Below are 13,324 nucleotides of genomic sequence, written 5' to 3' on the forward strand. Positions count from 1 at the left end.
TTCCTAAAGAGGCATATCCATAAGTATGTTGCTAAGGGCAATGTTTAAGAAATTACTGGCTGTGTTTTCTTTTAGGAGATTTATGGTTTCAGGTCTCACATTTAGGTCTTTCATCTATTGGGGGTTTATTTTTGTGTCCAGGGTAAGAAAGCAGCCCAGTTTCATTCTTCAGCATGCAGCTGTCCAGTTTTTCCCAACACCATTTATTGAAGAGACTGTCTTTTCCCCATTAAATATTCTTGACTTCTTTGTTATGGATTAATTGACTATATAAATGTGGGTTTATTTCTGGGCCTTCTATTCTATTCCATTGATCTGTGTGTCTGTTTTTGTGCCAGTACCATAGTGTTGTGATTACTCCAGTTTTGTAGGAGATCTTGAAACCTGGGGTTGTGATGCCTCCAGCTTTGTTCTTCTTTCTCAAGATTTCTTTGGCTATTCGGGGTCTTCAGTAGTTTCACACAAATTTTAGTATTATTTGTATGGACATCTTAGCAATATTAATTCTTCTAATCTATGAGCGTGGACTATTTTGCCATTTTTTGGTCATCTTCAATTTCTTTCATCAGTGTTTTATAGTTTTTAGACTCTAAATCTTTCACCTCCTTGGTTAAGTTCATCCCTAGGTGTTTTAGTCTTTGTGGTGCAATTGTAAATGGGATTGTTTTCTTAATTTTTCTTTCTGCTACTTCATTATTAATGTATAGAAAGGCAACAGATTTCCAAATATTAATTTTATATCTTGCAACATTACTGAATTCATTTATTCTAGAGTTTTGATGGAGTCTTTAGGGTTTTGTATATATAATGTCATGTCATCTGCAAATAGTGACACTTTTACTTCGCCCTTACCAATTTGTATGTCTTTTATTTCTTTTTCTTGTCTGTTTGCTACAGCCAAAACATCCAGTACCATGTGTTGACTAAAAGTGGCAAGAGTGGGCATCTTTGTCTTGTTTCTGATCTTAAAGGAAAAGCTCTGTTTTTCACCATTGAGTATGACATTAGCTATGGGTTTGTCATATATGGCCTTTATTATGTTGAGGTATGTCCTTCTAACTCCACTTTGTTGAGAGTTTTTATTATGAATGGATGTTGAATTTTGTCAAATGCTTGTTCTGCATCTACTGAGACAATCATATGATTCTTATCCTTCACTTTATTAACATGGTATAGCACATTGATTGATTTGCAGATACTAAACCACCATTGTATCCCCAGAATAAATCCCACTGTGAATGTCCTTTTAATGTATTGTTAAATTTGGTTTGCTAATATTTTGTTGAGGATTTTTGCATCTGTGTTCATCAGGGATTTTGGCCTGTTTTTGATTTTGATTTTGATTTTGATTTTCTGTTTTTGTAGTGTCTTTGGTTTCAGTATCAGGGTAACCCTAATCTCATAGAATGTATTTAGAAGCTTTCCTTCCTCTTCTATTTTTTGGAATAGTTTGAAGAAAATAGGTATTAACTCTTGTTTACATGTTTGCTGGAATTCACCTATGAATCCAACTGGTCTGGACTTTTGTTGTTGGGAGATTTTTTTTTTAATTGCTGATTCAATTTCCTCACAAGTAATTAGTCTGTTCAGATTTTCTATTTCTTCCTGACTCCATTCTGAAAGATTGTATGCTTCTAGGAATTTATCCATTTCATCTAGGTTCTCCAATTTGTTGGCATATACTTTTTCATAGTAGTCTCCTATAATTCTTTGTATATCTGTGATGTCAGTTGTTATTTCTGTTTCATTCCTGATTTTATTTATTTGGGTCCTCTCTTCATTTTTCTTGATTAGTCTGGCTAAAGGTTTATTAATTTTGTTTATCTTTTCAAGGAAGCATCTCTTGGTTTCACTGATCTTTTTATTGTTATTTAGTCTCTGTTCCATTTATTTATACCATGATCTTTATTATTTCCTTCCTTCTACTAACTTTGGGCTTTGTTTTTCTTCTTTTCATATTTCCTCTTGGTGTAAGGTTAGATTGTGTATTTGAAATGTTTCTTGTTTGTTGAGGTAGGCCTATATTGCTGTAAAATTCCCTCTTAGAACTGCTTTCTTGTTTCCCAAAGATATGGGACCATTGTGTTTTCATTTACATTTGTCTCGGTGTATTTTTCTTATTAACCAGTTGGTTGATTAGTAGCATGTTGTTTAGCATCCACATGTTTGTGTTTTTTTCCACTTTTCTTCTTGTAATTGGTTTCTAGTTTCATACTGTTGTGATCAGAAGACATGTGATCCATCCTGGAGAATGTTCTATGTACACTTGAAAAGAATGTATATTCTGTTGGTTTGGGACAGACTATTCTGTATATCTCTTAAGTCCATCTGGTCTAATGTGTTATTCAAGGCCACTGTTTCCTTATTGATTTTCTGTTTGGATGATCTAGCCATTGGTGTAAGTCTGGTGTTGAAGTCCCCTACTATTACTGTATTACCGTCAATTTCTCCCTTTATGTCATTTTGCTTTGTGAATTTTGTTGCCCCAGTGTTGTGCATAGATATTTACAAGTATTATATCTTCTTGTCCTCCTTTGTCTCTTGTTATAGTCTTTGTGTTAAAGTCTATTTTATTTGATATAAATACTGCTACCTTGGCTGTTTTTATTTTGTTTTTTTCCTGCTCTCATTTGCATGGGATATCTTTTTATATCCCTTCACTTTCAGTCTGTAGTTAGGTCTGAAGTGAGTCTCTTGTGGGCAGCATATAGATGGGTCTTGGTTTTTTATTCATTCCACTACCCTCTGTCTTTTGATTGGAGTGTTTAGACCATTTACATTTAAAGTAATCTATTAATAGGTATGTATTCATTGCCATTTTGTTAATTGCTTTCTGGTTGTTTTTGTAGTTCTTGTTCCTTTCTTTTCTCTTGCTCTCTTTTCTTGTGATTGATGACTCTTTATAGTGTTATGCTTGACTTTCTCTATTTTTTGTGTATCTATTAAAGGTTTTTAGTTGGTGTTACCATGGGGTTCATGTATAACATCTGAAGTATATAAGAATCTATATTAAGTTGACAATAACTTAAGTTTGAACACATTCTAAAAGAACTTCATTTTGGGGGCACCTGGGTGGCTCAGTTGGTTAAGCGTCTGCCTTTGGCTCAGGTCATGATCCCAGGGTCCTGGGATCGAGCCCCGCATCGAGCTCCCTGCTCTGCAGGAAGCCTGCTTCTCCTTCTCCCACTCCCCCTGCTTGTGTTCCCTCTCTTGCTGTGTCTCTCTCTGTCAAATAAATAAATAAAATCTTTAAAAAAAAAAGAACTTCATTTTTACTACCCCCTCCACATTTTATGTATATGTTGTCATATTTTACATCTATTTTATGATTCCCCTTAACTAATTTTTTTACATATCATTGACTTTACTGCTTCTATCTTTTAAGCTCTATACTGGCTCCATAAGTGATTGTTCTACTACCTTTGCTGTATGTTTCCACTCATGAAATTTTTTCTTTTCATAATTTTCTTCTAATTATGACCTTTTCAACTAAAAATGTTCCTGTTAACATTTCTTGTAAGGCTGGTTTAATGATTATGAACTCCTTTAACTTTTGTTTGGGAAACTCTTAATCTCACTTTCAATTCTGAATGATAATCTTGCCAGGTGGAGTATTTTTGGTTGTGTTTTTGTTGTTGTTGTTGTTGTTGTTGTTGTTTTAGCACTTCAAATATATCATGCCACTCCATTTTGGCCTGCAAAATTTCTCCTGAAAAATCAGCTGAAAGCTTTATGGGGTTTGCCGTGTACATAACTAATTGTTTTTCTCTTGCTGCTTTTAATATTCTCTCTGTATCTTTAATCTTTGCCATTTTGTTAATCTGTCTTAGTGTGAATCTCATTGATTTCATCTTGTTTTGAAATCTTTCTGCTTCTTAAACCTGTATATCTGTTTCCTTCCCAAGGCTAGGGAAGTTTTCAGCTATTATTTCTTCAAATGAGTTTGCTGCCCCTTTCTCTCTCTCTCTTTTCCCTCTAGGACCCCTATAATATGAATGATTGTTCACTTTATGTTATCCTAGAGATCCCTTAGCCTATCCTCACTCTAAATTTTTTGCTTTCTTTTTGCTGTTCAGCTCAGATGCTTTCCATTACCCTGTCTTCCAGATCACTGATCCATTTTTCTGTATCCTCTAATCTACTGTTGATTCCTTATAGTGTATTTTTAATTTCAGTTAGTGTTCTTCAACTATGATTGGTTTTTCTATACATTTTCTGTCTCTCTGTTGAAGTTCTGAGCCCTTCCACTATTCTGTTTAGTCCATTGATCATCTTTATGACCATTATTTGAACTGTTTATCAGGCATATTTCTTATTTACATTTCACTTCGTTATTCTTCTGAGGTTTGTCTGTTCTTTCATTCTTTTCATGTGTCTACTCATTTTGCTTGGCTTTCTGCATTTGTTTCTAAGAATTAGAACAGCTACTTATCCTAAACTAGAAAGACTGATCTTGTGTATGGTCATCCACCGTGTATGTGCCTAGTGACTTTGGCTGGCTGGGAGTCCCAGGTCACTCCATGCTGGGACCACCCTGGTGGGCTAGCCTGAGCTGTGTCATGGTGGTCCTGAGGCAGTCTGTGTAGAGGGCACCATAGTCTGACAGCTGAAGCTGAAGTGGGTGCAAGCCAGGGGATCACAGCACTCTCTATGCAGAGGGTATCCTGGCCAGATAGCTAATACTGAAATGGACATAGGCTGGGGCAGTCCTAGTTCTCTCCACATTGAGGGTGCCCTGACAAAGCAGCTGAAACCAAAGTACGTGTAAGCCGGGGGGTCACAGCACTCTTTGAGCAGCGAAGCTGAAGTGGCTACAAGGCAGGGGGTCCCAGGGCTCTTTGTGCTGAGGGCACCTTAGGCAGATGGTTAAAGCTGAAGTAGATGCAAGCTCCATCTGGAGTTAAGAAGGCTCAGGCCAGGAGATCCTGGGGCGCTCTGCATCAGGGAGGTCCTGGCAAGTTGTGAGCCAACTTGTGGGCCTACAGTGCTCCTGGGTACTTTGCACATGTGTCACCTTGGTGAGATGGCTAGAGCTGTAGTGAGCACTGACCCAGGTGTCCCAGTGTGCACCATGCTGGGACTGCCTTGGTGAGACAGCTGGGGCCTATGTGGCTAGGGGACTGGGGCTCATGGAGGTAGTAACTGATGAGGGCACTCAGACCATGCTCCTGTCTACACTATCAAGGTGGAAGAGGAATGCAAACCATGGCACTCACCAGCTCCTCTGAGCCAGAGAGAGTTCCAGCAGCTTCCCACCATTTGGCTGAGTTCCAGCTGGATCCTTTATATTCCAGTTCCTCTTTTAAATGTTTAAAAGTGTGGGCTAAGGGCCCAGAGCTCACCGAGGCAGCAGGACAGCGTTGGCTCCAGACCCTGCTCCTGCCTGTGCTATCAAGGTGGAGGGGGAATGCAAACTGTGGCACTCACCAGCCCCTCCAACCTGGAGATATTTCCAGCAGCTACCCCTGCCATTTGGTGGAGTTCTAGGGCTGGATCTTTTGTGTTCTAGTTGCCTTTTAAATTGCAGCAGTTCACAGTGTTGGGGGAGGGGGAAGTCCCTTCCTGACTATGTCTCCATCTTTCTTGCCATTCTCTACATGGTCTATCTTTTCTTGTGCAGAGCCTGTTCAGTTAGCACTTAGTTCTACTTCAGGAGGAATTGCTCTATAAGTAGGTATAGATTGGGTGTGTCTGTGGAGGAAGTGAATTCAGGGTCTTCCTACATCACCATCTTGAATCAGAAGTCCATAGTAAGGATTTTTTGAAGGATTTTTGTTTTTTTTATTGTTGTCTTTGTTTTGGTACACATTAGACCTATCTTGGGTTTTAATTCTTGGGCAGATTGCATTTATGTACCAACATGTACAATAGATTTTTCTCATTCTGTATTTACACAGTGATTTCTTAACAGAAAGTTGCATCATCAACTGCAAAATCTCCTAAGTAATTTAGCAAAAGGAAAACATTATGATAAGGGAAACATGATGGCCCAAATATGGCAGTATTTGATGTGAATTGTGGCAGATTCTAAGGAAATTAGATTACATAATAAGTAAAACATAACAGGATGAATTGCCCAACAAGTACGTCCCCAGTGGGCTTATGAGACACTTCAGAAATGACACAAATGGAAATAGTCAATTATGAGTCAGCGTTCTTCCAAATATTGTACAAGGGTAAATTTTAGATCCAGACTGATCTTAAGTTAAATGAGCCAGGTTTTAGGGTGAGTGATGGATTGGATTTCCTCTAGTGTCCTTGCATTATATGCTCCACTTGAATACCTGAAAGCTGCCACAAGAAAAATGTGTTCTCTTTTGCATTGCTATGTAAAGGCAACCAGGTCATGAATTTCAGGTAGGCATTCATTTCTTGCCACTACTTACTGTAGAACACTTGGAATTCTGAGACTGAATAGCACCCTAATTGTGGAAAGCCTAGTCGTTAATGAGTTAAGCCCAAAGAGAAGCTGGCAGAGGGCAAACCACATATAAACCAATGTGCTGGCCCATGCAGATGTCTGATAACAATGAGTATGGCACAGAATATGTTCATTTTTAAACTTCAAGTTTCTAAACTCCTGGAAGTAAACAGGAGGACAATTTCATATAATAGTTTAAGAACACAGCATTTGGGGCACCTGGGTGGCTCAGTCGCTTAAGCATCTGGCTCTTGATTTCAGCTCAGGTCATGATCTCAGGGTCGTGAGATCAAGTCCCACTTTGGGCTCCACACTGAGCGTGGAGCCTGCTCAAGATTCTCTCTCTCTCGTCTACGGCCATCCCACCCTGAACGCGCCCCATCTCGTCTGATCTCGGAAGCTAAGCAGGGTCGGGCCTGGTTAGCACTTGGATGGGAGATTCTCTCTCTCCCTCTCCCCACCCACCCCTGCTCATGCACTTGCTCTCTCTAACAATAACAACAACAACAACAAAAACAGCATTTGGATTCTGAATGGATTTTCTAGTTTTTTAATTAAGATATATTTGATATGTAACATTATACTGGTTTCAGGCATACAACCTAATAATTTGATATTAGTACATATTGCAAAATGATCATAGTAAGTCTAACTTGCATCAACTCACATAGTTAAAAATGTTTTTTTGTCATGAGAAATTTTAAGATCTACTTTTTTGGCAACTTTTAAATATATAATATACTATTTTATTAACTATGGTCACCAGGCTTTACATTACATACCTAGCAATTATTTATTTTATAACTGGAAATCTGTACGCTCTGACCCTTTTTACCCATCTCTCCCACTGCTTAACTCCCCACCTCTGGCAACCACCAATTTGTTCTCTGTATTTATGAGCTCAGGGTTTTTTTTTTTACTTCATTATTTTTTTTTAAATTCATCATACAAGTGAGATCATATAGTTTTTGTCTTTTACTTTTCAATTCACAAAAGGCTCTCAAGATCCATCCATATTTTCACAAATGGCAATATTTCCTTCCTTTCTATGGCTGAATATTATTCTACTGTATTATTACCACTGGTAAAAAATACCACATTTTTATTATTTATCCATCAATGGACACATAGGTTGTTTCCATATCTTGGCTATTGTGAATAATGCTGCATTGAACATGGGAATACATATACTTTTACAAGTCAATGCTTTCATTTTCTTCAGATAAATACCCAGAAGTGGAATAGCTGAATCACATGGTGGTTCTATTGTTAATGTTTTGAAAAACCTCCATAGCGGTTTCCATCACAGCTGCACTGATTCACATTCCCACTGCGAGTGCACAAGGGTTCCCTTTGCTCCACATCTCCACTAACACTTGCTATTTCTTGTCTTTTTGGTAATAGCTGTTCTAATAGGTGTAAGGTGATATTGCGGTTTGATTTGCATTTCCCTAATTGGTGATGTTGACCACCTTTTCACATACCTCTTGGCCACATATATGTCATTTTTGGAAAAATGTCTATTCATATTCCCTACCCATGTTTTAATCAGATTATTTTTCTGATATTGAGTTGTAGGAGTTCTTTATATGTTTTGGATATTAACCTCTTATGAGATATATGATTTGCACATATTCTCTCCCATTCAGTAGGTTGGTTGCTTTTCCATCTCGTTGATGGTTTCCATCGCCGTACGGAGCTTTTTAGTTTGATATACTCTGACTTAATTTCCTTTTGTTGCCTTTGCATTTGGTCAAATTTGAAAAAATTATCACCAAGACCGATGGCAAAGAGCTTACCACCTATGTTTTCTTCTGAGAGTTTTATGGTTTCAGGTCTTATGTTCAAATCATTAATCCATTTAGAGTTTCTTTTTTTTTTTTAAGATTTTATTTGAGAGAAAGAGTGAGCATGAGTGGGAGGGAGGAGCAGAGGGAGAGGGACAAACAGACTCCATGCTGAGCAGGACCCTGGGATCATGACCTGAGCCAAAAGCAGATGCTTAACTGACTGAGCCATCTAGGCGCCTCCATTTTGAGTTAGTTTTTGTGTCTGATGTAAGACAGTGGTTCAGTTTCATTATTTTGCACGTGGCTGTCCGGTTTTCCCAACATCATTTATTAAAATCCTTTCCCCATTGTGTATTCTTAATTGACCATATATGCATGAGTTTATATCTGTGTGCTATTCTGTTCTATTGATCTTTGTGTCTGTTTTATGGCAAAGCCATAGTGTTTTGATTACCATAGCTTTATATTTGAAAATCAGAAAGCATGATGCCTCCAGCTTCATTTTTCTTTCTCAAGAGTGATTTGGCCTTTTGTGGTTTCATAAAAATTTTAGGATTGTTTGTACTATTTATACAAAAAATGACATTGGAATTTTGATAGGGATTACATTGAATCTATAGGTGGCTTTGGGTAGCATGGACATTTTAACAATATTCTTCTCATCCATGAGCACAGAATATCTTTCCATTTATTTGTTTTTTCATCATGTGGGTTATAATTTTCAGTGTACAGGTCTTTTACCCCCTTGGTTAAATTCCTAAGCATTTTATTCTTTTTGATGCAATTATAAATAAGATTTTCTTTCTCTTTTTGATAGTTCATTATTAGTGTATAGACATGCAAAAGATTTTGTATCCTACAGCCTTTGTGAATTTGTTGATTAGTTCTAACAGTTTTTGGTGGCACCTCTGTGGTTTTTCATACACAGTACCATGTCATGTGCAAATAGTGACATACTTCTTCCTAATTTGAATGCCCTTTCTTTTTCTTGTCTAATTATTCTGGCTAGGACTTCTAATACTATGTTGACTAAAAGTGGTGAGTGTCAGGCGCCCGGCTAGCTCAGTCGGTAGAGCATGAGACTCTTAAAAGTGGTGTCTTGTTCCTGATCTTTATGATGCTTATTATTCCCCCATACACACTTCGATAAAAGCTTTTATCATAGATGTTGAAGTAGGTTAATACTTTTTCTGTATGTGTTGAGGTGATCATATGATTTTTATCCTTAATTTTCTTAATGTTGTGAATCACATTGATTGGTTTGTGAATGTTGAAACATTCTTGCATCCCTGGAATAAATCTCACTTGTTGATGATATACGATCCCTTTAATATTGTTGAATTCAGTTTGCTAATTTTTTTTTTTTTTTTTTTTTTTTTAAAGATTTTATTTATTTATTTATCAGAGAGCGAGCGAGAGAGAAACAGCATTAGAGAGGAGAAGGTCAGAGGGAGAAGCAGGCTCCCCACTGAGCCGGGAGCCCGATGCGGGACTCGATCCCAGGACCCCGGGACCATGACCCGAGCCGAAGGCAGTCGCTTAACCAACTGAGCCACCCAGGCGCCCAGTTTGCTAATTTTTTTGTTGAGGACTTTTGCATCTGTGTTCATCAGGGATTTTCTTGTGGCATCCTTATCTGGTTTTGGGATCAGGGTAATGCTAGCTAGCCTCATAAAATGAGTTTGGAAATGTTTCTTCTGTATTTTGGAAGAGTTTAAGAAGGACTGGTATTCCTTTAAATATTTGGTAGAATTGACCAGAGAAGATATAGTTCTGGTCATTTCTTTGTCAAGAGGGTTTTCTTTTTTTTATTACTGATTCCATCTCTTTACTAGTAATTGTTCTTTTCAGATTTTCTGTTTCTTAATGATTCAGTCTTAGTGGGTTGTATAGGTCTAAAAATTTATCCATTTTCTTCCAGGTTGTTCATTTTGTTGGTGTGTAATTGATGATAGTCTTTTATAATACTTTATATTTTCATAGTTTTTTTTTTTAAGATTTTATTTATTTGACAGAGAGAGACACACAGTGAGAGAGGGAACACAAGCAGGGAGAGTAGGAGAGGGAGACACAGACTTCCCACTGAGCAGGGATCCCAATGCGGGGCTTGATCCCAGGACCCTGGGATCATGAACTGAGCCGAAGGCAGACGCTTAACAACTGAGCCACCCAGGCGCCCCTATTTTCATGGTTTTTATTCTTATTTTAGTTATAACCTCACCTCTTTTTTTTTTTTTTTTTTTTTTGAGAGAGAGTGTGTATGAGCTGGGGGTGGGACAGAGGGAGAGAATCTTAAGCTCCATGCTCAGCATGAAGCCCAAAGTGGGGCTCGATCTCACCACCCTGAGATCATGACCTGAGCTGAAATCAAGAGTTGGATGCTTAATCCACTGAGCCACCTAGTCGCCCCCTTCTTCTTTCATTTCTGATTTTGATTCTCTCCTAGGTGACCTTAAGTATAGATCTGTCAATTTTGTTACAGTCCTGTGCCCTGCCAGCCACCAGTGCCAACAACCAGGAGGTGTGCCCTGAGAGGCAGCCATAAAAATTGGGGTCCCAGATAAGAGAACAGGTTCCTTCTGGGAGATACTAGTGAGTTGGAGCAAGACTGAGGGAGAGAGCAGATATGGTGCCCACTGGAGAGTATTTCAGTAGGCCCCTAGCTGTATGTTACGGTAAGCAAATAAGCCTCTTTCACAGAAAGTCCATGCTTTTCAATTGGCTGCCTCTGCCCTGAGCCTTGGAGTGGGTGGGTCCACACATGCAAGCTCTTTAGTCAGTTCACTATAGCCTTGTGGGTCTCAGGCCCTATTCGTTTTCAAAGCTAGATGTTTCGGGGACTCATCTCAGGCGCAGGTCTTAAAAATTGTGGTGCCCAGTATGGGGTTCAAACCTTTTGCTTCTTGGGGAGAAACTTTGGGGTCATGAGTCCTGATTGTGGGTCACAGTGCCAGGGGTGGGGTTTATTGCAATATTGTGTCTCGGCCTCTTTTACCTGCTTTCCTGTGGGTTTTTTGTTTGCCTATTGCGTAGGAGCCACTCAGCCTATTGGTTTTGTTTTCTTGTTCAGAGGAACTTGTCCCCTATGTACCTGTAGGAAGAGGTGGGTTCAGGATCTTCCTACACTGTCATCTTAAACTGGAACCCCCAGATGGATTTTAATAGCAGTCTGTACTCTTAGTGCCTTTGAGAAAATTATCACCCTCTATGCCTGTTTCCTCATCTGTATATTGGGAATTCAAGGGCCTACCTCCCAATTGTTGTGAACATTGAATGGATTCAAACTTAATAGATCAGCTGACACCTCAAGGTCACCACTCTCAGGGCTGTGACAGAACCCTGGCTCCAACCATGCCTGGATTCTCTGTATTCGGCTAAGTGGAGGAGGGACCTTCAGGAAGGTTCTGCTTCCTGCCAGCATACTTCCATGTCTTTAATGGTTTTGTCTTAATCACTTCTGCTTATGGTTGATTCTTTATGTGAATCTTATTAAGCTTAGTAACCTGTAAGAAGTTTTTCTTAGCTTTATTAACACAAAAAGAAATAAGGACTAAAGCAAAATGTTCTTTGAGAACCTTCTCTGCAAAAGAGTTAAAACACGTGGCTCCTGTCTCACTCAAGGCACTCTTGACCAGACAAAGCTTTATTGCAACACTGTCCACTCGAACATTCTGCCGTGGTAGAAACACTCTATATTTGTGGCAACCATTGTAGTGACCACTGCCCACATATGGCTGTTGAGCACTTGAAATGTGGTATGACTGAGGAACTAAATTTTAAATAGCCAAATATCTAGGGGCTATCACTGGACAGCTCAGGTCTATAGCATAGTATAAATAGTGATGTATTCCTAAGACTAAATGACTAATTCAGTTAGGTGGAACAAAGTAGTTGTTTTGTCTTACTGATAAGTCAGATAACACCAAATTTTTTTTAAAAATTCAAATATGGTATTTATATGTAGAAAAGCAAAGGCCTCTGTAAAATTCTGGGGTTCTCTTTTAAAATATCCATAATTTGAAATTCAGCCCTTGGTCCAGCTATCTGAGAGGTGTTCATTTCTCAGTCTTCTTATGAAAGCTAATTAAGGCTTATCCTATAGTTGGTGCTCAGTAAATATGTGATATGTCAATTATTAGTTAATTCTTCAACTGGTGGAAAATGTACATTTCTAGCTATGCACCTCATGCTGATTCATATGAATATGCTTGCCACAATTCTTCTGTTGCTTTTTCTTAATGAGAAGGAATTAAATTGTAAAGCTCAAAAGTGAATGTGTAGTCATGCTATCATTTCATTATTTTTCAAGGGAAATTGAAAGAATGGTCTTTGGTCCTCTATGGCACCTCCGTGCAGCCGTACTCACCAACCAATGAGTTTCCTAAAGTAGAACGTGTCCGCTATAGCCGAGTAGAAGACCCCACCGATGACTATGGTACCGAGGATTATGCAGGTAAGATGGTTTCCAACAGGGACACAGGCTAAGGAGAGAACGTTCGTGCATCACCCCCCATGCAGAGATCAACTTCTACCAATATTCTGATATAGTTTCTTCCATCTTCTTTTCTATCCCCCCAAATATTTGCATGTGTATATTCAGATAGCACTGTTTTCTTCAAAGCCAAAAGCACACTATATAGAGTTTCCATATCCTTTTTCTTTCTCTTGTGGTTATTAAGAGCATATTTCCCTGTTGTCACATATCCTCACAACGATATTTAAAAGACAGCATGACAGTCCATCCTATGATTGTACTACATTTAATACATAATCTGGGATGTGTAGTTTGCTTGGAATTTTACACTATTTTAAATAAGGTTTGGATGAACATCATTATTTTATCAGTCTTTGTTTATATCTTTATTTCCCTAGAATGGAGTTCTGAGAATTACTGCAGCAAAGGGAATAATCAGTTTGAGAGCTTGGACACACTTTGTCACATTCCTTTCCAGACAAGATGTACCAGTCTACGCTGTGACCAGCTGTGCGTTTTTTATACTCATTCCTGCCAAAATTGAATGGAAAGAAAAAAGTTAAAGAACGGAACATTTTAAAATTTTTATAGCTTTATTAGTAAATCATTTTTTCCTCTGTAGTTCTAGGAATTAAACAT

General features: G+C 38.4%; 1 protein-coding gene across 1 annotated transcript in view; it reads left to right on the forward strand.

The window, feature by feature from the left end:
* PCSK5 (proprotein convertase subtilisin/kexin type 5) overlaps window positions 1-13,324 on the forward strand; it is a 440,253-nt gene that overhangs the window by 263,727 nt on the left and 163,202 nt on the right. The window contains exon 14 of the mRNA XM_081804067.1: window positions 12,521-12,664. Coding sequence (XP_081660193.1) covers window positions 12,521-12,664 — 144 coding nt within the window. The remainder of the gene's footprint in view (window positions 1-12,520; window positions 12,665-13,324) is intronic.

This window comes from Leptonychotes weddellii, chromosome 14 (genome assembly GCF_054177405.1).
Source record: "Leptonychotes weddellii isolate Sample4059 chromosome 14, ASM5417740v2, whole genome shotgun sequence".
Classification (NCBI taxonomy): Eukaryota; Metazoa; Chordata; class Mammalia; order Carnivora; family Phocidae; genus Leptonychotes; species Leptonychotes weddellii.